General features: G+C 38.4%; 1 protein-coding gene across 9 annotated transcripts in view; it reads left to right on the top strand.

Moving 5' to 3' along the window:
- LOC111871718 (YLP motif-containing protein 1) overlaps positions 1-22402 on the top strand; it is a 120207-nt gene that overhangs the window by 7413 nt on the left and 90392 nt on the right. For 6 of the 9 annotated variants that reach the window (XM_023865006.2, XM_023865005.2, XM_023865004.2 and 3 more), the window contains exons 3-6: positions 14431-14585; positions 17453-17683; positions 18746-18859; positions 21897-22048. In XM_023865006.2, coding sequence (XP_023720774.1) covers positions 17489-17683; positions 18746-18859; positions 21897-22048 — 461 coding nt within the window. In that variant the 5' untranslated portion in view covers positions 14431-14585; positions 17453-17488. Of the gene's footprint in view, positions 1-14430; positions 14586-14715; positions 17684-18745; positions 18860-21896; positions 22049-22402 lie in introns of those variants that run through there. The other 3 variants (XM_023865002.2, XM_023865003.2, XM_033754368.1) reach the window with 3 other exon arrangements.

Raw genomic sequence — 22402 nt, 5'->3', positions numbered from 1 at the left:
TCAGTATATTGAAGTCTTTCTCAAAGAACCAAATTGCCTGACTCTCTTGCTGTTGGTTTGTTAGCTGGAAATTTAGCCCTTACCTTCCAAGAATATGGAGTCTGGATTGGTAGTTAATATGCTGCACATTACAAACACACACATGTTTCTTGAAGTAAGTTAATTGTATTGAATAGCTCACCATCACAGCAGATGTCCAAATTGTCGTCCTTGTGCTCTTAAACAAATTTCATTACTCTTTAAAAGATTGTTCAGCACTAGTTTTAGATCTCTTACCATGATAGGTGTATTTCACAAATGTGCTTAAGTTCATCCAATTCTGTTTTGATTATTTGAGTATATATTTTTTGGGGTGAGGGGGACCCCATGAGTAAAAATCACAGGGATTTAAGTGAGGAGCTTATGCAGACCACAATCTGTAACTTATAACTCTGTCTTTACACACTTTACTTGGAGCATTAATGGAGTAATTAGCAGTGTTTGCTGCAGCATCAGCTGGCATAAATTGATTAGTGTGTCTTCTTTTGTTACTTCTCTCTTTTTGTTATTAAATGACACTCAGTATTGTGAGTATGTAGTGTCAGTGATAGGGTGATTAATGAATGTGGAGCGGCTGATGGAATGGAATTTTTTTTTGTGTGGGGGAAGGGGAAACTGAGGTACTTGGAGACAACTTGCACCAGTGCCATTTTGTGCACCACACATCCTACATGACCTTACATGTGGTATTCTGTAATGCTCCAAAATATGGGATGAAGAATGTCATTGACATAATTCTCTGAATTAATTGTCTTTTAAAAATGTGTAGGCTTACTGTTCACTTAGCAGTCACGGTACACCACACAATAGTATTCTGATTTTGAAGAGGGATACTTCAGAGATCTGTCTATGATTAATACTGATCCAATACATGTTGTTCTGAGCATCTATATACACACTTGGCTGGAACCACACTTTGCCAGTAAAATGTAATTTTGGAGTTAAGAACACTATCATGTACCACCCACAAGAACCAGTATCAAAAATCCCTTTGTTTGTTATAAGTGCCCTCTTTAATTGCTTGAACTTAATTTTATATGGCAGCAGATGTAACTTTTAGGTTATTCCCTATGCAGTTGTCTTCAGAACCTGTGGCTGTTTAGCTAAGCATGTCAGGGAATCGTGGTGAATGTTCTAATCTGGCTCCAGTTTTGTCAGGCTTTCCCTCAGCACAATATCACATATACTGTATTTCTTTTGAGAAAATACCCAGTTGAATACGTTTTCTCCACCAGTTTGAAAATAACTGTTGAAGCTGGAATCTGAGCACCAGAATACATCTGGCAGAAACCTGATTTTACGCTGTCTGTATTGGATTCCAGATGAGGTCATTGGATTTTTCAATTGACCTAATCCTTCCAGCTGCACTATAGCCCATGTAGTCGGTTCAACATGTAACAGACATGAGTACCATGAATCTTCCTGGGAGTAAAGGCTGGCTGGTGCTTAAGGCCTCACGGCCATCTGTTAGCAGATTATCTGAAAAATGTGGGAGCCTTGTCGTCTCAGAACCCTATGGGCCCCGATGGCCTCATGTAGAGATGGCCCTTATCATTATATATATATATATATCATACAGAAAGAGCCTGCTTTTTGAGTGTGTATTGACCATCTCAGTTCATTACCCTAAATGAGAAAAGAAATGTGAATGTGTCACCAGAAAAGGAACACAGAGGTAACAGTGGTTCATTTGCAGCTGTAGTCATGCTGTAAAAGCTGAGCAGTAACAGAGCCACAGTGCATCTTACAGTTCTTTCCCTGTGTGTGTATCACATAAAGCATGTGCATCTGCCTATAGAATATTATGCATTTGAGAAAGACATTGTGTAAATATTATGAATGATTAAGGGAATGATAGTGCCTTGGATTGATCTCAGTGATTCTTGAGTTGGGTCAGTAATTGGCTCAATGATTGTCTCACTTGTCCAGGACATCAGTAAACACCATTAAGTTTGAGTGGAAATGTGGTGACAGATGGGTGGATATGTGCATGCACAAGTTTGTAGGTAAAACAAGATGTTTTATTCTTTCACTAGAACACTGTTTACAGTTTATGCAGTTGTAGCACTGATTACCAGGTGTGTTTGCTGTGCTGAATATAGGCAAGTAAATTTGTATTTACGAGTATATTAAAGTTGACAAGGATGCTGTTTATCACCAATTCTGTTCAACTTGTACAGTGAATGCCTTACCAAGGAAGCTCTGGATGGTCTCGGAGACTTCAAATTAGGAGGGCAGATTATTCAAACTGTGAAATATGCAGATGACCTTGTGTTAATGGCTAAGGAAGAAACTGTGCTACAGGGCATGATTGATAGACTGATTGAAATTGGAAGGTGCTGTGGCATGAAAATGAATGTGGAGAAAACAAAAGTAATGAAAATTTGAAGGCAACCAACCCCAGTCACAATAAAGATAGACCAAAAACAACTGGAGAATGTGAAATGTTTTAAATATTTGGGTAGCTTGTTAACAGATGATGGAAGGTGTACTAGTGAAATTAAATCCAGGATTGCCATGGCAAAAGCTGCATTTAGCAAGAAGAAGAATCTTTTTACCAGCAAATTNTACACGAAATAAGAAAACGGAAGGCTAATTGGAGTGGTCATATCTTACGCGGTAACTGCCTTCTAAAAGAAGTTATTGAAGGGAAGATAGAGGGGCGATAGAAGTGACAAGAAGACGAGGAAGAAGATGTAAGAAGATGCTGGATGACCTTGGGGACAGAAGAGGATACTGTCATTTGAAGGAGAAAGCTCTAGATCGCATTAAGTGGAGGAATTGTTTTGGAAGAGATTGTGGACCTGTCGTCTGACAGATTACTGATGATGATGAAGATTAAAGTTGCTGTACAGATCACCCTTTTAATTTGTTTTGGATTGAAGCTGAACCTATCTCTGTAACATACCATGGAGACCCATAGGGTTCTGAGGCGTTGAGGCTCCCACATTTTCTAGACAGATGGTGGTGAGGTTAATCGGCTAAATGTGATTCCACTTCATGATTTATTTATAATCTTAAATAACCTCTGTTAGCTGAGAAGTTACAAAGACTAAATGGAAAATGAATGATTGATCCTGACTGAGGAATGAATCAGAATGAATACTGCCAGAGAGTGATTGTGGAGTGATTACCAAAGAATGACCGACACCAAATGAGGAACAAACCAGAATGGCTGAACAAAAACTGTCAAGAATGATTGATCTGCCAAGAACGACTGATCTGACTGAGGAATTGACCAGAATCACTGACTGCAAAACTGACCAGGAAAGAATGAATCGTGTCTCCAAGGTACAGATTATTTTGTAAGTTTAACTCGTTGACTGGCCAGAGCTTGAATTGAATTTAGAACATCTAGTTGGCTGATGGCATGAGCACAATTCTGCTCCAGTGACTTGATATCCAGATGGAAGGAATAATTTAAATTTCATTGGCTGGTTGAAAGTGAATCGTGGAGTGGATGTTCAGCATACTTTCAGCATGTGGAAACAGCAGGAGCTGGAGTGATGTGCTACTTGAGCACCCTTCTTAATGAATTGTGGTCTATTACTGCTGTCAGATGGACAGAGTTGCATTCTCACATACCAGAAGTGAAGATTGCTTCCCGTGAAAGCTATGAATGGGTTCCTGTCTCTTTGACCCTATAGCTAATACTCACCTTCAGTTTATTTAAAGAGGACTGCTTTGAATCACTATGTAGGCAGTCACATATCTCTGTGAGTTAGTGACCAGGATTCTATTCATCTTAGGACTGAACTAGGACTGCTGTGTTATAGTAGGCTATTTCAGGACATTCTTTCATTAGAATTGAAATAATTTTTGCAAGAGAAGCACATTCTGAATGAACTTGTATGAAACTCATCACTACACTAAATATTTGAAGGCTTTTGCCCCATTTGTTTCTTTTCATGGGCTTTAAAGTTCTCGGAGTTTTATGATGCCTAGAAAGGAAATGTATAAGTAAAAAACTATGCTTTTGATTAGTTTGGCACATTTTAATGGCCGCATTAGTTACAGTTAACACTTATTTGTTAATCCTTTTGTTGATTCTTATTGAACTTAGTATGCCATTTCCATTATATTAGTATCACCACGCGTAAGTTTCATTTACGTTGTTTGTAAGCACATTGTGTATACATATTGAGTTGTTTGACATATGTAGATGAAATGTGATATTCAGAACTTCCATTGTATTGTTATTACCATCTTTCTTTCTTTTTTTTTTCATTTTATGAAATGGCCTTATTAAAAAGCCTTTATATTTATCTTTTGAGACTTTTAATGAAATGTGATGTATCATACTGCCTTTATGTGAGTATTACCTTGCGTGAGTTTATTCATTTTAAGGCCCACATTATTTGAGGAACTTAATAGTTATTTGTGATGACTTGTTACATATTAATTGGAAGCTAAAATACAGAAATTGTGTCTTGTGCAATATTTGTGTAAGACTGTGCTATTCTGAGAAAATGACTGGTATAAAAACACCTGCTAAGTGTATGCTGTCAGAAACATAGTACAACCTCTTGCTGTGATCTTGCCATGTAATAGTTTGTTCAGTTTAAAATGTATTGCATGCTGGTATATCTGGACGGCTTATAGGTGAAATGCAAAAACAAAACATTCTTTAATGTCACTCAAGAAGGTGAATTTGGCCATTTTTCCTTATTTCTATGGAAATAAATGGCGTCTAGTTTAATCATTTGAATAAACGTTCTGCAGCAGTCAGCACAGCTTGAGTGTTTTTTTTTTTGCTCAGAACTGTGCTGAAGAATGTATCATTGCTGCATGCAGATAGCAGATTGAACTTGTACTTTTTTCCCTACAGCTCTGTAATTGTTGATTCATGTGAAGATTTATCAATATGTGAAAAGAAATGAAATGAACTCTTAAATTACATGGTTTGGATCAGGAGTAGTTGAAATAAAGAAAGCAGTTCTGCCTAACACCTTTGTCCTACATTTTCAATTATTATACTCATAATTTTACTTAGAAAGTTGGACGAATTTAATATTGAGTTTAATATGACGTACACATGGATTTTTAAATATTCCAGACAGGCAAGTGGAAAATCATCAACATATTAGCTTTATTTTTCCTTCCGCTAAAGTATCATTTTTAAACTGTTTTCAACCATATGATGGTAAATGGAACAACCACAACATTCTGTTTGAAATGTCAGTGAAGTGCATGTAAACAAAATGACAGCAACTGGCAATAGCATGTTTGCTTCTTAATCACATAGAAGCCACGGAAATATTCTTCACACACCACCTGTCTTCACTGTAGTATGTTAACATGTTACTGTTCATCGCTGAAAGCTTTGATAATGTGTATGGAACAATTCACATATTATGCACCTCTTGTTTGGTTAGGAGCATTCCACAGCCATGCCAGATGGAATACACTAAGGTGGCAGTTTCCATTTGTCATTTGTATTGTGACGTGCTGCCTAAAAGCCTGACTATGGAGCATATATCAGCGTTCGTTGCTGGTCAACGGATATCATTTCCTAGACAGCGGAATGGAATGCAGCATTGGAATTCTAACACTGAGTTTCCACACGAATTGTTTGAATTCCACGAATTGTTTGAAGCATTGAATGACAATGGGAAAACCAAACTGTTGAGAAAGATATTCATAAGCGGTCTGCAAAAGGCCTATATAAGGGGGTTGAATGGACCAAACAGACACTTGAGTTCTGGAAGTTGCCGAGAACAGTTCAGTTTGAATTTGACTGTAGAAGAGTAGTTAGTAGTCAGTTGACTTAAACTATAGCAGAATCAGTAATTGTGGTACTGAAATTGTGAATAATTGCACTTGTAAGTGTAGAAGAGATTGGCTAATAAACATATTCGCCAAATTTGAGACATGCATGAATTTATTTGTTGCGTTACATAGGCAGCACGCGACAACTGGTGTCAGAAATGGGAAGTAGAAAAAATATGTAATCTTTGGGACATCATATTGCAAGAAGAACGGTTTGTAAAGTATGATTCCAGAACCGTCAACAGGAATCATATTCAGTCTTTGTAGGTTGTCTTGTCTCGTGTATAGTTTGTTGAAAAACTCATCTGTATCTTTACTGTTATCTAGTAGTAAAATTAAGTTTTTGATGTAACATTTGTGTGATACAAAATTAAATTATCCCCACAGAACTTTGTGGCATTAGAAAAGAGCAGATACTGGAAGTATGAGTTCTTTTTAAGCATTTGACTCGGTCAATTTACGGCACTTTTGAATTGTAGTGTCAGACATTTTTCTCCATGTCAGTAATCTCATTCTCTATTTTTAGTGATGTCTTTGGTATGAGCAGCTTTAAATTAAAGCATTACAAAATAAGTGATACTGTGAAATAAACATGTTGAAATTAATGGAAAATTTAAAACATTAATATGGATCTTATATTTATCCTATTTAACACTAGAGAAATCAGCTCTTGTTCGGAAGACATGAGTACATCTCAAAACAGAATTACTTGATAAGAAGTATAATCTGTAGGTTTGTCATTAAAGGTGTGAAATTTGCTCACAGTACCTACCATGAAGATTGTGCTGTATTACAGTAAGTGATGTTTTACATTGTGTGCATTCAGGCAGTAATTAGTTCCTGTTCCCATACTATATACAAACTAGCACTGCCTGACTAACTGAGATGTGTTTGGACAGAGTCTTTGATTTTATGCAAGACGCATAATGGTGCTTACCCACATCAGTAAAGAAGTTCTTCAGAGTCCCAAGAGAGGGATTGAAACTGTAGAGTGTAGGGCATGAAGATGAAAAATGACAGCCCTTCCCACTGGAGTTTCAGGTGTTCCTCTCATTTTTTTGTTTCACAACCATTTGTGCTGCTGATAAAATGTGACTTTCTCACAGCTGTAAAATACTAGATTTGTAATATATCCAGGTTTGTTTCGTAACACTGCTGAGTTGGCAAATGCAATTGCAATTACACCATAATAGTACATTGTTTTGTTACCAAACGCACTTGAATTAAACAAGAAGCAAAGGGATGGTTTACTCAGGCATGATTTACAATCTTGGAAGTGTTTTGAATTCCGTCTATTGTATGTATACTATATTAATGAATTTCCCTCATAATACATATTCAGCGGTCAGTAGGGTTACATCAGTGGTACGCAATTGGCGAGCTGTACTGACTGAGGAAATGTATGATAAATGCCAGTTTCTTGGTTTCAGATTACAAAATTTGGACATGATTTTACAGTGATGGTATATATGGACTTCTCTAGCCATTTATTTTGAAAAACATGTTCCAAATATTTTTGAACTAATTGTAATTAAATTTCGTGGTAAATAAATTGTTAACCGTATCTCACATACCCAGTTGCAGTCACAAAATAACAGCAGTATACAGGATGTCCCAGGAGGAAAGGCCAGTATTCTGGGAAGTCATAGTATTGGTCATTCTAAGCAAGAAAGTGTAAATGTACATGTGTCCTATTCCCAACAGTTTCTGATATAGAGCTGTTTCACCTTACAGTGCACTGTACAGACAAGCAACATGTACAGTACACTGTAAAGACAAGCAACATGCAATGTCCTCAGATGAGTTCTAAAGTGCATTGATGATGATGGAATTTTCAAAATTATGTTGTACTAGGTAAATTGTACCAATTTCAGAAACAGTACGTAATATCTCTTTCTTATCAACAAATTTGGAAGTGTACAGTGAAATAGTTCTGTCTTGGAAACTGTTCAGCATAGGACAATGACCAATGCTGTGATCTCCCGGAATATAGACCTTTCCCCATTGTTACCCAGTGTTTCTTTGTATTGCTTAAAGAATTATATCAGTGTTATAGAACAGTTTTCTGTGTCTTCATACCAGACGATTATTTTTTTTTATGAAGAGATTTTATAACACGTAATATCTTTGTTGCTTTCAAGGATAGGAAAATGAAACATGTTACCCTGAAGTACGTAGGTAGGCTGAAAAGTAATGCACACATGCTTGTAGAGCGCGAACGAAATGACCTTCAGAAGCGCGCCAGGTGGCATGTGGAAGTAACATTCCCCCTCAATACGCATGCGCAGGTTTGAGGTCGGTGCGTTCATCCAGTGTATTTCGAGAAGCGGAAGTATGGAGACGTGTTCTAGTGCTATGTCAACGCGAGTTAAACAGCGTGCTGTTATCGAATTTTTAACTGCTGAAAAAGTGACTCCTACTGAGATTCATCGTCGTTTAAAGGCTGTTTATGGTGACGATGCTGTTGATAGGTCTACTGTAAATCGATGGGTAATAAAATTTCGTGGTTGCGAGCCTGGAAAAGCCATAATTGTTGATGAAACACCCAGCGGACGTCCGATCACTGCCACAGACGATAATCATTGCAAACTCGTCGACGATTTCATTCAAAATGACCGGCGAATCACTCAAAAGCGTATCGCAAACCATATTGGAATATCCAAGGAACATGTCGGCTTCATTATTGAACAATTGGGATACCGTAAAATCTGTGCACGATGGGTACCATGCCATCTCACAGACGAGAACAAACAGCGTCGAATGGAATCCTGTGAGCAACTTTTGCAGCGCTACTGTGACGAAGGAGACGACTTTCTTTTGAATATTGTGACGGGGGACGAGTCATGGCTCCATCGTTATGACCCGTAAGAGAAAAGACAGAGCGCTGAATATCGACATCTGTCTTCTCCTCAGGCGAAAAAGTTCAAAACACAACCCTCCTCAAAAAACTTCTTTTGACTGTGTTTTGGGATTCTCACCGAGTTTATGTGACCGATTTTCTGGAACGAGGGGCAACGGTAAATTTTTCTCAGTACATACAGACTCTAAAACAGCCTGGCAGCCTGGCGCCAATAATCTTGCAACATGACAACGCTCGTCCACACACCTTGCGCGCAACTGAAGAGGCACTGCAAAACCTGAAGTTTGAACCAATTCCACACCCTTCTTATTCCCCTGATCTTGCGCCTTGTGATTTTTATTTTTTTTTCCTCTACTCAAGAGAGACCTCAAGGGTAATCATTACACCTCGGACGATGAGGTGAAGGCAGCTGTCAAGTCCTGGATTCGAGAAAAGTCGGAAGAATTTTTCAGTGATGGAATGAAAAAACTTGTTACATGTTGAGAGAAATGTGTTAGGCTTAACGGTGACTATGTTGAAAAATAAATATATGCTTTTGAAACTTAAGAATTGTACTTTAATGTTCTTTTTCCCGATCTTGCTATTTGCTTTTGTTCGCGCTCTACAAGCATGTGTGCATTACTTTTCAGCCTACCCACGTATGTTTTCAAGTTACATACTGTACAGTACTCTATATGATACAGTGATCTCTTAGTTATGCATGGTAAGGAAGGGTAGAAGTTGTGTGGATATTTAAAACATGAATAATCAAATCATCTGTAAATACCCACTAACTGTGCTGTGTTCAACCCTGAAAATCAGTTATTGTTACTGGTGTTACAGTGGTCATTAAGGAGTGAGACCAGTATTTTTCCACTAGAATGAAATGACGTTTGTTTAACGATGTGAGGCCCATAATAATGGCAGTAGAATTATAAAATAGGAATTTGCAATGTGTTGAGAAGATGTACAGTCTACTGCGAATTGTTATAAAGCATCATTGATAGGTATTACTGAAATGGATGTAATGAGAGAAATTTCAGTTATTACAGGAAGACATATTCATTAACTGATGGGTTCTGAAGGTCATGTAGTTAATCTGCATGCAAATAATCGAGAATCTACTTTATTGGAAAACTTACAGCCAAATCTTCAATTTTAATAAAGTACTCATATGCATCTGGATAATGACATTGTTTATTCTAGTAGGCATGCACCAATATTTTGGTGGATACCTACCAGTCTGTACTGTGTCATAACCCAAAATACTGTAACATGAATTTGTAATACATGGTTACCCTCAATCAAATTTTCTAACTGATAGGTTAACTATACCAAGTACCTTACTACATTGATTTACATCTGTCAGTCTGTCTATGGCTGTCTTGCCCCAAGTTGGACCTTGTCCTTTTTTCAGTTTCTTAATCTTATACACAGTCGTAGGACTCCTTGGATGGTGCATAACCTGTCTCATGGCCTCTACCTACACACAGAACAACACAATACAGAATAAGGGTACACAGACATCCATGCCTCGAGTGGAATTGAAACCCATGACCCCAGTGTTCAAGCGGGCGAAGACAGTTCATGCCTTATACAGCACAGCGACTGTGATTGGCATTGATTTACAAAGTTTCAGTTAATGTGAATCTAAAGTAACATAATGTTAGGTACTTGGTCTACTTTTTATCACTTCTTTCTGGCAGTCAATTTCATTACATTATGTGCAGATTTTTTTAACTTTGAGTGTCTGCCACTGTGGTTGGTGCACGCTGCATGCATTTTCATAGTTTTCATGATGCTTACATAGGATCGGTTCTTGCAGCGGACTTTATTAACACAATAGTGAACCTCTCAGTCCCATAAAAGTGAAACTTCTTGACAAAATGAGTGACTATGAGCTTTTCAAGAAAACTGCACCATGGAGTTTGTTGAGTTTTCTCTTTTTTTGGTGAAGGCACTAGTCTAAAATTGGTAGATATAATATTGGGTTGTTGTTTGGGTTGTGTGATGATCTAATTTCCAGGTTATTTTTTTAACCAGGTATTATTTCAGTGAACACAAACTTATTTTTTAATAAATAATATTTTATTAGTATGTCACGTGTTTTGGTGTATGGTAACCATCCTTGAACCTTAAATACCAAATATATAATTAGACATAAACAGTAAAATGTGTCTTTCGCTTATAGTCTCTAAGACTTCTTCCATTTAATTTTCTAAAAACTGTAAAATTAAACTTAGAAATACAAGTATCAGCTGGAAAGTTTCAGTAGCCATTTTGTTCATCTTGAAACAAAGCCTTAGGTTGGCTCTTTGCACCTTCACTATGGACGGTCACAACAATCTGCATGGTACAAAATCTTAAACACGACTGAGCATGAACAACAAGAGACCTTGTACAGGGAACATGATTGGAGAGTCAGCTTATACTGACATTATGAAACATGTTCCTGTGTTCTCTTAAATGTACGTAACGGACTTGGTCCCGAAAATTAATTTGTCAAACTAACAGCTTCTGTAAAATGAAATTCAGTATTTGTCACAGTCATGTAGCATACAAAAACATATTTTGTGATTTGAATTTTGTATTTAATGCCTGACATTGGTGTACCATACGTTAAAATAGGTAGCCTATTAATTAAAAACTGTTTATGTTCATTGAAATTGTACTCTGGTATACAGCAGGATGGCACAACGCATGATTGTATTTTTTTTTATTTTTAATAAGTACATTTACCTTTCATTCCATTCTACCCTGTTCTTGCAACTGGATGCATTGATTTGAATGATTACATCATTGGTGGAAACATTTGTGGGAGGCATGTATTTTAAACTTGGCATTTGCGACCCATAATCTGAAATTATAATGGTGTCAGATCTCCTTTCTTTCACTAGTAACTTGTGTTTCTGAAAAATAATGAGAAATTGTAGGTCTCCCTGTAGTTTTTCGCGAAGATCCTAACACACATTATAATCCTGCTGTGGGAATGAGGATGCATCATTGTCAGGAATGCACACTGTTATGTTTTTAGAAAGTTACAAGATTTTGTTCATACTTACGTATTCATGTACCAGTAGGAAATTCAAACATACTTAGCACACAACTTTTCTTCTGTAAGGTTGCCTGCACAAGGTATGATGTACCGTGGTTCTTAGGGTAGGGAGCCTTGGTTCTGCTTTCTGCATGAGCAGTTGAAGCACAAATTCTGCATCTGTCTTCCGCATGTTCACATATTGTGTCATTACTTTTTGGAATGCACGGTTGGTATAGTGACTGGCTATAGGCTGGATGACAGGTTAGAGTCTAGGTTCCACTAGGACCAAGAATTTTCTCCACATTGCCCAGACTTGCTCTGGGACTCACCCAGCCTTCTNCAAGGTATGATGTACCGTGGTTCTTAGGGTAGGGAGCCTTGGTTCTACTTTCTGCATGAGCAGTTGAAGCACAAATTCTGCATCTGTCTTCCGCATGTTCACATATTGTGTCATTACTTTTTGGAATGCACGGTTGGTATAGTGACTGGCTATAGGCTGGATGACAGGTTAGAGTCTAGGTTCCACTAGGACCAAGAATTTTCTCCACATTGCCCAGACTTGCTCTGGGACTCACCCAGCCTTCTATCCAGTTTGTACCAGGGGCTCTTTCCCCTGGGTGTAAAGCAGCCGGGGTGTGAACCTGACCACTCACCTCCAACTAGTGCTGAGGCCAAGAAAACGTGGGTCCATACATCCACTCCCTCCATATGCCTAAATGGCACAGTGCTTAATTAGTTAAGCCCAGGGACAACTTTACCTTACCTTTTTGAATGATATGAACAAGATTCCCACCTCATTAGCCAAGTCATAAGAAGTGATGTTTCTATTTTTGTGAATAAGTACTTTGATTCACACCATATTTTCATCTACTTTGCTTGTGGATGGACATCCTGAACAATCAAACTAACTAACTCCATGGAGCTAAGTCCTTCTTGACAAGCTGCGAGTTACACAGCTACTGAAGAATTTTCCAGCATTTTATGGAACCCAAAATTTCATTTCCATGTTCACCATGACCCTCCCCTGGCCCCTATTCTGAGCCAGATCAATCCAGAACATACACCATCCTATTTCTCTAAGATTCATGTGATACTTTGCCATTTCCCCTGCTCTATATAGACCCCTTTCATTCCATATGGCAGATCTTTCATGCCTATTTTCCTTTGCTTATGCCATTCCAAAGAACCTCTCTAAGTCTGAGGCCCTGTATGACATTTCATAATGGGCAGTTATCTTCATGTCCACATCCCAAGCTGGTGGACCTCTCCTTGTCAGCTGTTTGTGACTGGTTAATCAATATTGTCATGACTTAGGAGTGTGCCTTTAGATAGGGTATGGATTGGTGAATGGATTTATTGACCCAGCTCGCAACTACAAGTAATTACAGTGCTATCTCTGATCTACACACTTACAAATCACTAGCACACTAAGTCTTATTAGTTTGCTTTCACTAGTTGTTTCTAGGTAACATATCTTAACAATGAAGATCCTCTAGCCTCTGTATGTGTCATTCGTCGTTACTGTCTGGCGAATATCCCGCAACTGGAGTCACTTAGCCAGCCAAGTCAGTCAGTCAGTAAGTCTTTGGGGCTCATGACCAGATGTTTATTACTGTTTGCCAGTTATGGTCTTCTTTTTGTGGGGCGCCCTCTCTGATGAGAGGGTGGGTCTGTCTTTTATATATGCTGTTGGCCCTTGCCAATGCAGTTTTTCTCGAGTCCAACTTGTGACCATATATTACTGTCTCAGATTTGAGACTTCCCTTTTCATTGCCTCCTATGATTTGCAGGGTCACGGTGGAGGTATTTTCCCCCGCCTCCACACGGGAGAACTAACTATAGCCGGCCAAACAGCTGGGGATCCTTGCTATATAGTCTCGGGGTGGACCCAACAGAAAACACTGCCTCCAACAGCCCCTCTATTGTCATTATGGGTCGTTGCCTAGTGATAGCTTGGATATCATTGATGTGTTTACCAGCAATTACCAAGCAATGCATGTTCCTTCTTACGATTGTTGGATAGCAACAGTACTACAAGCTGCAGCATATTTCCATCTACCCTTTGTATCTGGAGCTGGGCTCATCTGTCTGCAACCCGAGACATTCCATGCTGTGGTCAGAAGGGGACCTTCCTACTTCAGCATTATTAACTGATGTCACTCAGCTTTTGAAGTTGGTAAAAGCATCCAAATTCTGCTCTTTGTTTCCAATTTGAAAGCAGTTTTTAACATCCGTATGTCTCTGCAGTACTTTCACATAGTTCAAAGCAGAACTTGATGCACGTGTACTGTTCCTTGAAATCTGGTATTTTGTGAAAAAGAGGCAAATTGCACAGGCACAACACACACAACTCATTTTACAAGGTGTTACTTCTGAGTGATGCAAGCTACAATTCTGAAATGATTACCAAATGACTTAAGAAATTCTACTCTATCCCCACCCAGATGTGGAATTTTGTGCAGGTGCCAGGACATATTGTGGCTAGTCCGGACACTGGTTGAACACACCGTGTATATTGCGCTGTATGGAACTGTAGTTATTTTATAAAATGGTTTACCTTATGATATTCTAGGAGTGTTCTTGTGTTTGCCATAAACGTGAGTGAAGAATAATTTTCTTCAGAAGAAACAAGTACAGTGAAGTTGCAGTTTCATTTCTTGTATCAGAAATTTCATGATTTGATGTGCTTATTTTGAGTTTGTTTTTATATTACTATATATTTGTGTGCCAATCCTTCTCATATTAGGTTGGCTCAGTGATTTGATCTGTTCGGAAATATTGATATCGCAGCAGTCGTGGTGCTCTGCAAGGTTCAGAAGGATTAACTGAGGGAGAAGGAGTAGCATTTCTCATTCTGAACTGGAGATTGAGGAATCATTTTGAAGATACACTACTTTACTGGTTAGTACACGTCTGTATTGGGAAAGGTAATTATTTTTTTGTGTAACTGATGGCAGTTTAATAAATATGTTAAACTGGTTATTGAGATCTAAAATTCAGGTATGAAACATAATGTTTTTATTTCATGTATGGCTTATTTATTTTGTGCAAAACATTAGTTTATGATTGCATTTTTATATTTTTAATTTTTAACCCCTGTGACATTGTATCCTTACAAGGTTGCTCTTTTCCTGTTCATTTGCAATGATCTAGATATGGTGAAATAATGGTAATGTTCAGAAGATTTTGAAATTAAGTTGGCTACTGAGCTCATAACTTCAAGACACAAGAAGAAATACAATGAAGATATCACTATGAATATTGTCTTTTTCTAATTCTGTTTTCAGAATATTTGGTGGGGTCATCCAACATGTTTGTTTTCCGTGTAATTGTAGTTTTCCATAGTTACCATTTGTTGTGTGGGTAGACATCATTGATTATGCCTGCAGATAAGTAAAGAAAAGCAGATGTATGATCTTGTATTCAGTTGTAGCAATTTTCATTGCGTTGCCTGTCAGAATGGCTTCTCAAACTCTGTGCTAATGTGGTGGCCTAAAATAACAACATACATTTGTGCTCCTCCCCGCAATTAGAGATGTGTTAGGATTAATGACACCAAAATCAGTCATATGTACCTTTATTGGTGTCATGTCTACTGCAGCAATATTCTCCAAGTTTTATGGGCTTACTTGACCTGCCAGAACTGTGCATTGATACAGTTATATTTTAAATTATTGTTGAGAATTTGGCAACCTCCAGGGAATGTGGTGCTCTCAAGCTTGGGAAACCTCTCTCAGTTTGGGAAACCATGAATTACAGCATTGTAACATTTTCCAAGACATAGTGATGGAACTGTCTCTAGGAAGTAAGATACTTGCCAACATTGCTGACTTTCCAAAGCTCAGAGCTTCAGTGATCCCTAGAGTCGTTTCTGCATCGATTCAGAGTAGTATGTTTGGTGATGTTTGCTTTTGATCTATAAAATGGTATTCATTTCGTTTTATTCATAATTGTTGCATGAATTTTCCTCGTGTCACATGCGTGTGCTGTAAATTAAGAGTAATTTCTTTTAACAGACTATCTACAAATTATGTTTCCAAATGGTTTGGCTTTTGTTATATAATGGATAATATGTACCCTTCAATGAAATTAAACACATTTCAGAATCATTGAAACGCTGGTGATGTTACACTTATGTGTACATGCCTGCATGGATGTGTGTACACACATATGCGCATTATAAATCAGATGCATTTTTGGTTCCAGATAACAGTCACTGGGTCCTTGACTACTCTTCTTTAGCATCTGTTTTACGTGTCCTTGTTATCTCATCTGTCCATATTAGCTGCTTGTGGGAAACCATGTAAAGTGGTCTTGCCTGAGCTAGTGACGGTGTTCTTTTTTGCTGCAGCCTGGCATTATTGTAGCAGCCCAGTAAATGCGAACCGGCTGGCCAGTGAAGCTTGTGCCGCAGCTGGCTGGCCTGATGAGCACTGGCAATCGCTGACAGTCGGCTGCTACAAGACTCGCTGTTGTGGTGTTGTCTTGATGCAGGTGTAGTTGTGACTGATACGACTGATGCTAGTGTGTCGCAGGCTGCATCTTTAAGCTGATAACCCACCGACATGACTAGTTGCGAGTGACTAGCTGTGTCAGAGGGTTATCAGCCTGAACCGCAGTTGAATAATTGGCCACGAGCGACTCAGCAGCCACACTGTGTTAGTGGATTATGCACCATATACACTAATACAACTAATGGACATGCGCGACAGAGTGGCTAGCTGCTCACGACTAGTTGCGTCAATGGGCTCTCAGCCTTATACTTATGACACTAGGTGGCACACTAACTAATGGGCATTAGAGATGGCATAGTGAGTGCTGATTCAGTAGCACTCGTTTAACTGTGGGAGATTCCCACATGCCAACCAGTCTTCACAAATCTGCCTCTGCTAAGATATGTCTAATTTGTATGGTAGTGATGAAATGTATTTCAGAGGCTTCTTAACCCATTTCCTAACCTCTGCCAGAAGGCTTTTGCCATCACCTTAATGAGTTTATCAGTTATGATCACATGGTGAGTGTTATGTTTGACTCTTTACATTCCTTGACAGCTGTTCTAATAGTTCCTATATATACAACAGGTGGCAGAACTTTCATATTTCATAAGACTGTTTGCTTATCCATGGCATACACTCCCCAAAGGAACCTGGTACCATAGCAACACTGAAAGGGTTAAAACCATTTATATTTCTGTTTTGTGGGCTCAATCTAGCAACTGGAGAAGGGTTAGGTTGTCCAAAAATTTAAGACAAACTTGAATGTCACACTAAAATCTTGGGCAGTCAGCCTTGTCATTGGACCCAGCTGATCATCTGAGAATATTTTAGTGCATTTATTTACTGTGAAAGCTTCAAATCTTACATATCCTCCATGTTATAGATTATCATATTTAAGTTTATAATTTTGAGTAGGATATCAGTGTTTGGGTAGACAACCTAGGGAAGAGAAGAGCAGAGTTCTCATCTAACGGAACTGAAGTCATAAACAGCATGGCATTGTGCAGCTGCACCATTTTGCCCACTTTTTAAAAAAATATGTGTTTGTACACTGCGCAAAATGAATGCATTTCGGTGACTGGAGACACTCTTCACCAAAAGTTGTGCAGCAGAACTGTCCACTCACTTCCTTTGATTGATTTAATTCAAGATTCAGGTTTCCAAGATGTAAGTCTGGGATAGTCAGTGAATTAGTTTCTTATTCTTACAGTAGAGCCATAATTTATTTTTAGCAGTTGGTTGGAGTACTGATTTGGTGGTTGGATCTTACAGGAATAAATGTAATTTGAGAGATTATAACTGGACAGAATGCAGGCTTGGAATCAGTGGAGTAACCAGGCTACGGCAGCAGCAGCGGCGGCGGCGGCAGGCTTCACTGCAGCAGGGTACCCATCCACTGCAGCTGCAGCCCCTCCAGCAGCAGCTGCGGCAGCCCCACAAACAGCATATCCAATTGGCTATCAGTATTATGGAGCTGGACCAGGAATTGCATCTGCTACTCCAGTGAGTTGCCTTCTGTAATGCAGCACTATAAAGCTTCACAATACTTTGTTCATATCAAATTTACGGCAGTGACTACAAGAGTCTGATGCCAGTGTTGCAAGGGAATTTGGGTTTTTGTGCTGTTTCTCTAGAACAAGAGATTATAAATGTGTAATAAGAAAATTATGCCAGTACATCATTCACATACTCAGAAATTGTCAAAATTCGTTTGTCAGTTAAGAGGACAAATGTGCTCTTGTTTTTTATGCATTAAATAAGGCCATTCAGAAACTGAAGTTTTACTAATTGCTCACTTCCTATCAGCATTTTGTAAATTTCAGTGGCATGTCACTTCAGTTTCATTAAGAATGTAAACATTATTGTTTATTACATTTCTCAGAAACAAGTAATCAAAACACTGTAGCAGTAAAATACTTACAGAGAACTTGTAATAAGCTGTGTCACATACTCACATGACCATATTCTGGTTAGCTGACCAGTGTATTCTATTACTGCACAAAAACGTCATTCCAGGTATTTTTCAGACTTCATGTTTCTCTGTGTGCATATGCATACTGTCATGTGGTAAATGTGACTGCAGATGAGGTTTGGATTGGTAATTGGATTTATTGGACACACCCTTGTAACTACAAATAACTATGACAGTCTCTCTGAGTTACACACTCCAGAGATCACTGTAACTATAGCACTTAAAAGTCTTCTCAGTCTTCATTAGCCATTGCTTGGTAGTGACTTCCAATGGTGGACATTCCCCATCCTCTGGATTCTTGAACTGTCCTCAGCCTCAGCTACCAGCTTCTCACAACTGCAACTCTCTTCCGTTATTGCGTGTTCTCTCATTGCCAGGCAAACAACATGTCCTCACATCTCTTGCCTAACAACAGCTGTTGTACTGTGCCTATTTACACAGCTCTTACTTGGCAGTGTCACAGTAATTTACAGTGAACTGCTCACAGTTTTGATGATCTTAATATTTATGTTTTTTTAAGGCCCATAAAGAATTGTCCTTTGCCCACTTTAATGATTTTAATGAATAAAGGTATGAATGTTGTCTTTTGCCAGGATATGGCTGGCTACACGCAGCAGCAGTGGAATGTAGTTCAGCAACAACATTGGCAACAGTGGCAGCAGTGGCAACAGCAGTTCCAGCAGTGGCAGCAGCAGTATGGTGACAAGGTAAAGAAGTAAATGTTGAATAGGCAGTTGNGTCTCTTTGCTTGCAGATTCTTATATATTTTTTCTTCTACCCTGAAGATGGAGGCGATACGTTCCTCCGAAACGTCGGTTAACACCACATATACACGGTGCCAAATCCCAGAAGACTGCTTTCTTCATAGTCACCGCCGTGAAAGCCTCAAATCTTACAGGGTAGTCTGGTTGGTTCTTGTGAATGCAGCAGTGAGCACTTGGGCTCCATAAAAGACAGGAAATTTCTCCAGCTGTGGTGTTATTTTAAGGGTTTCTAGAAAGAATCTGTTTATTGAGTTGTAAATATTGTCATGTGATTTAGTATGTCTATAGAAAGGGTTTGGATTGATAATCACAGTTATTGAACACTTACAGATCATAATTGGAGGCACACAGTAGTGTAGTTGGTTGATTCTTGTATGTCATAATGAATAATTTCCACTATGCTGTTGTGTTTTATTAGATTTTGAATCAACCAGAGTGGCTTAAGCAGTAATGGTTTTGACTTCCATCCAGAACTGACTGAGGGTTTTCACAGTCTTCATTAGTCCTTCCAGGCAAATGCCAGGATAGTGCCTTAGTTTGGACATCATTGTTTTTTCCACATCCTTTCAAAATCATTATTCAGTAGTCATCCTCAGCTATTGACACCATCATTAAATAAACCATAAATAAATCATCATTGGCAAAAGAGCCCTTTTCGTGTCTGAAAGTTTATTACCATGTTCATGAGAGTCCACCACTTGTCTCTATCCTGAGCCAGATCAATCCAGCCCATACCTCCCCATTCTGTCTCCATTTTAATATTTTCCACCCACCTATGTCTTGGTCTTTCTAGTGGTCTCTTTCATTCTGGCTTTTCACCAATATCCTATATGCATTTCCTGTATGCATTCCTTTTTTATCCAATTAGTGCTATATTTTCTGTTCATCATATTCCTTTAATTGATCATTCTAATTATACTTGGAGAGGAATACAAGTTATGAAGCTCCTCATTATGCAGTTTTCTTCAACCTCCTGTCACTTCAGCTCTCTTTGGTCCAGATATTCTCCTCAGCACCCTGTTCTCAAACACCCTCAGTCTGTGTTCCTCCCTTAATATCAGAGACCACGTTTCATACCCATACAGAAACACAGGCATAATTATAGTTTTATATTGTGACGCATTACCTTACGTCCATCACCGCGACAACCACTACAGTCGGAACGGACACTTCCACAACAACGAATACGAGGAAATTGTGGAATTCCCGCAGTGACAAATCGAGTAACAACAGATGAGATGAAACATGTTACCAGTGTATAAGGAGCGTTCCCGAAGCAACGGATTGCCAAACACATGAGATCGAACCTTGGCGAGGGGTATCCTCTATTGAGTCCACATAACCCCTATATAAGCAGATCTAATGACACGTATTAAAAGATTGATTATTAGAATTGAGTATTGAGACAGGAGCCAAGTGATACTACAACTGATAATAATTGTAAAGAGTGTAAGAGTGATTATCCAATAAAGATTCGCAAAATCCGAGATCCACATATAGTTATTTGTCGCATGACACACCCAACACGTGACAATATATTCTGATTTTTACATTTTTAGACAGCAGATGAGAAGACAAAAGGTTCTGGACTGAATGATAGCAAGCATTGCCCAAATTCATTCTCCTCTTAATTTCCTTCTGGATAAAATTTTGGTTTGTAACTGTCATTCCCAAATATTTGAACTGTACCACATTTTGAAAGGATCTGTTAGCTTTTATTTCACGATACTGCCCTGCATTCTGTTGATGAGCCATCAGCATATGCTTACACATCCTTGTGAGCATCAAATGAAGTTTCTGTTTTTTGTGTATCGGTGTTATCTCCCAACAGATTGACATCATCAGCATAGACTTGCAGCTGATGTGTCCCATTTAATTTCAGCCCCACCTGGTTTTCCTGGACCTTCCTAATGGCATATTCTAAAGCGGAGTTGAAAAGCAGTGGCGATAAAGCATCTCCTTGTCTTAGACCATTCTGGATAGGAAACTTAACAGACAAATGTTTANATAACAGTGATATCCCACGATACTTACTGCAGTCAGTTTTATTGCCCTTCATTTTGTTTTACATTGAACTTAATTAAAAATTAAAATTAATCTTAATATATTTTAAGCTTGCATGTGAACTACACCTGGTGTTAATACTATAAATGATGCACATGACCTTCCTCCCTAAAAGTTGTTAGCAGTGGCCAGTGTAGTGGAATAATAGTAGTAAAATAGTAGGTTGTCAGTGTTTAATGATTTACCTGTTGATGAGCATAAATGGCCAAAAGATGTGTAAAGTAAAAACAGCACACATTTATTTAATTTATTCAGGGATTATGAAGACAACCTATAGTAAATAGTTCTCACACAATACAACACTGAAACACAATATTAGTAATTCAGATTTCTTAGTTTTTACATGGTTGGTGAGTACCAGAAATTTCATTCCTGCCTTAAATTTGCCTTCATGTCATTGTGAAGTTCATTGGTGCTCTTCGATTTTCTTGTCATTTATGATAAAGTAAAAAAGTAACGCTATCCATGTAACAGGCCATAAAGACCCATAGGGCTGTGAGACATTGAGGGTCCCACATTTTCTAGACAGTCGGCTCAAAGATGGCAGTAAGGTTGTCAGCCTTACGCACCTGCTGTGCTTAACTTCCCAAGAAAATTATTTAATTAATTCCTGGTACTCATTTCTGTTAGAAGCTGAGTTGATCCCAGGGCCATAGTGTGGCTGGACGGATTAGGTCAATTGAAAAAAATTAAATGACCTCATCGGGACTTGAACTTGCGACCTTCCGGCTTGTAGCATAGCCCCTCAACCAACTACACTGCCACGTGTCCCCTTTCATTTATGATATTCAGCTTAATGTTTTATGTGTATGTATGTATTTATTGTGTAGCAGTTCAGGCCCTTATTTTAATGTTTATGTTCTTTTGCCAACATTCTATTATATATCTTTTACTATCAGGATTTTTTCCTTTGCAGTATCAGGAATCGTTAAATTCTATGGCTCTTCAGGGCGGTGCATCAGTGGGACCTGCTGTAGATATGGCGCACCCACCTCCTTTGCCTCCACCAGATAAATCTGTTCCTCCACCCCCACCAGAAGAAGCTGATCCTCAATCAGACATATACAGGTAATAACATTTTCACTAGCTGTGGTACAGTGTACTGTGTTTGGTTATGTGTTCAGTGTGGTTTGTTTTATTCTATTGGTGATACTTTTCTGATAACATATTCTCAAATTGGACTTGAAAGTTAATTGTTTTTAATTGTGCCAAGTAGAACCTTTCCATAGTGTGCATGGTGTTTTGGAAGTATAGTTAAAAAGCAAAATATAGTCTCATAAGGCAAATTACATTGTTGATAAAAATGTTGTTTAATTCAATGTGTATATATGGTTTCTAAAAATTTAAGAGTTCCAAGTGAAAAAGGATATTGGTATCAGGAGGGGAAAATTTTACTTCCTGAAACACTATAAGCATAGATAA

The sequence above is a fragment of the Cryptotermes secundus genome, unplaced genomic scaffold (assembly GCF_002891405.2).
Source record: "Cryptotermes secundus unplaced genomic scaffold, Csec_1.0 scaffold514, whole genome shotgun sequence".
Lineage (NCBI taxonomy): Eukaryota > Metazoa > Arthropoda > Insecta > Blattodea > Kalotermitidae > Cryptotermes > Cryptotermes secundus.
Note: the sequence above shows the minus strand (reverse complement) of the source record. Positions and strands in the feature narration are given on the sequence as shown.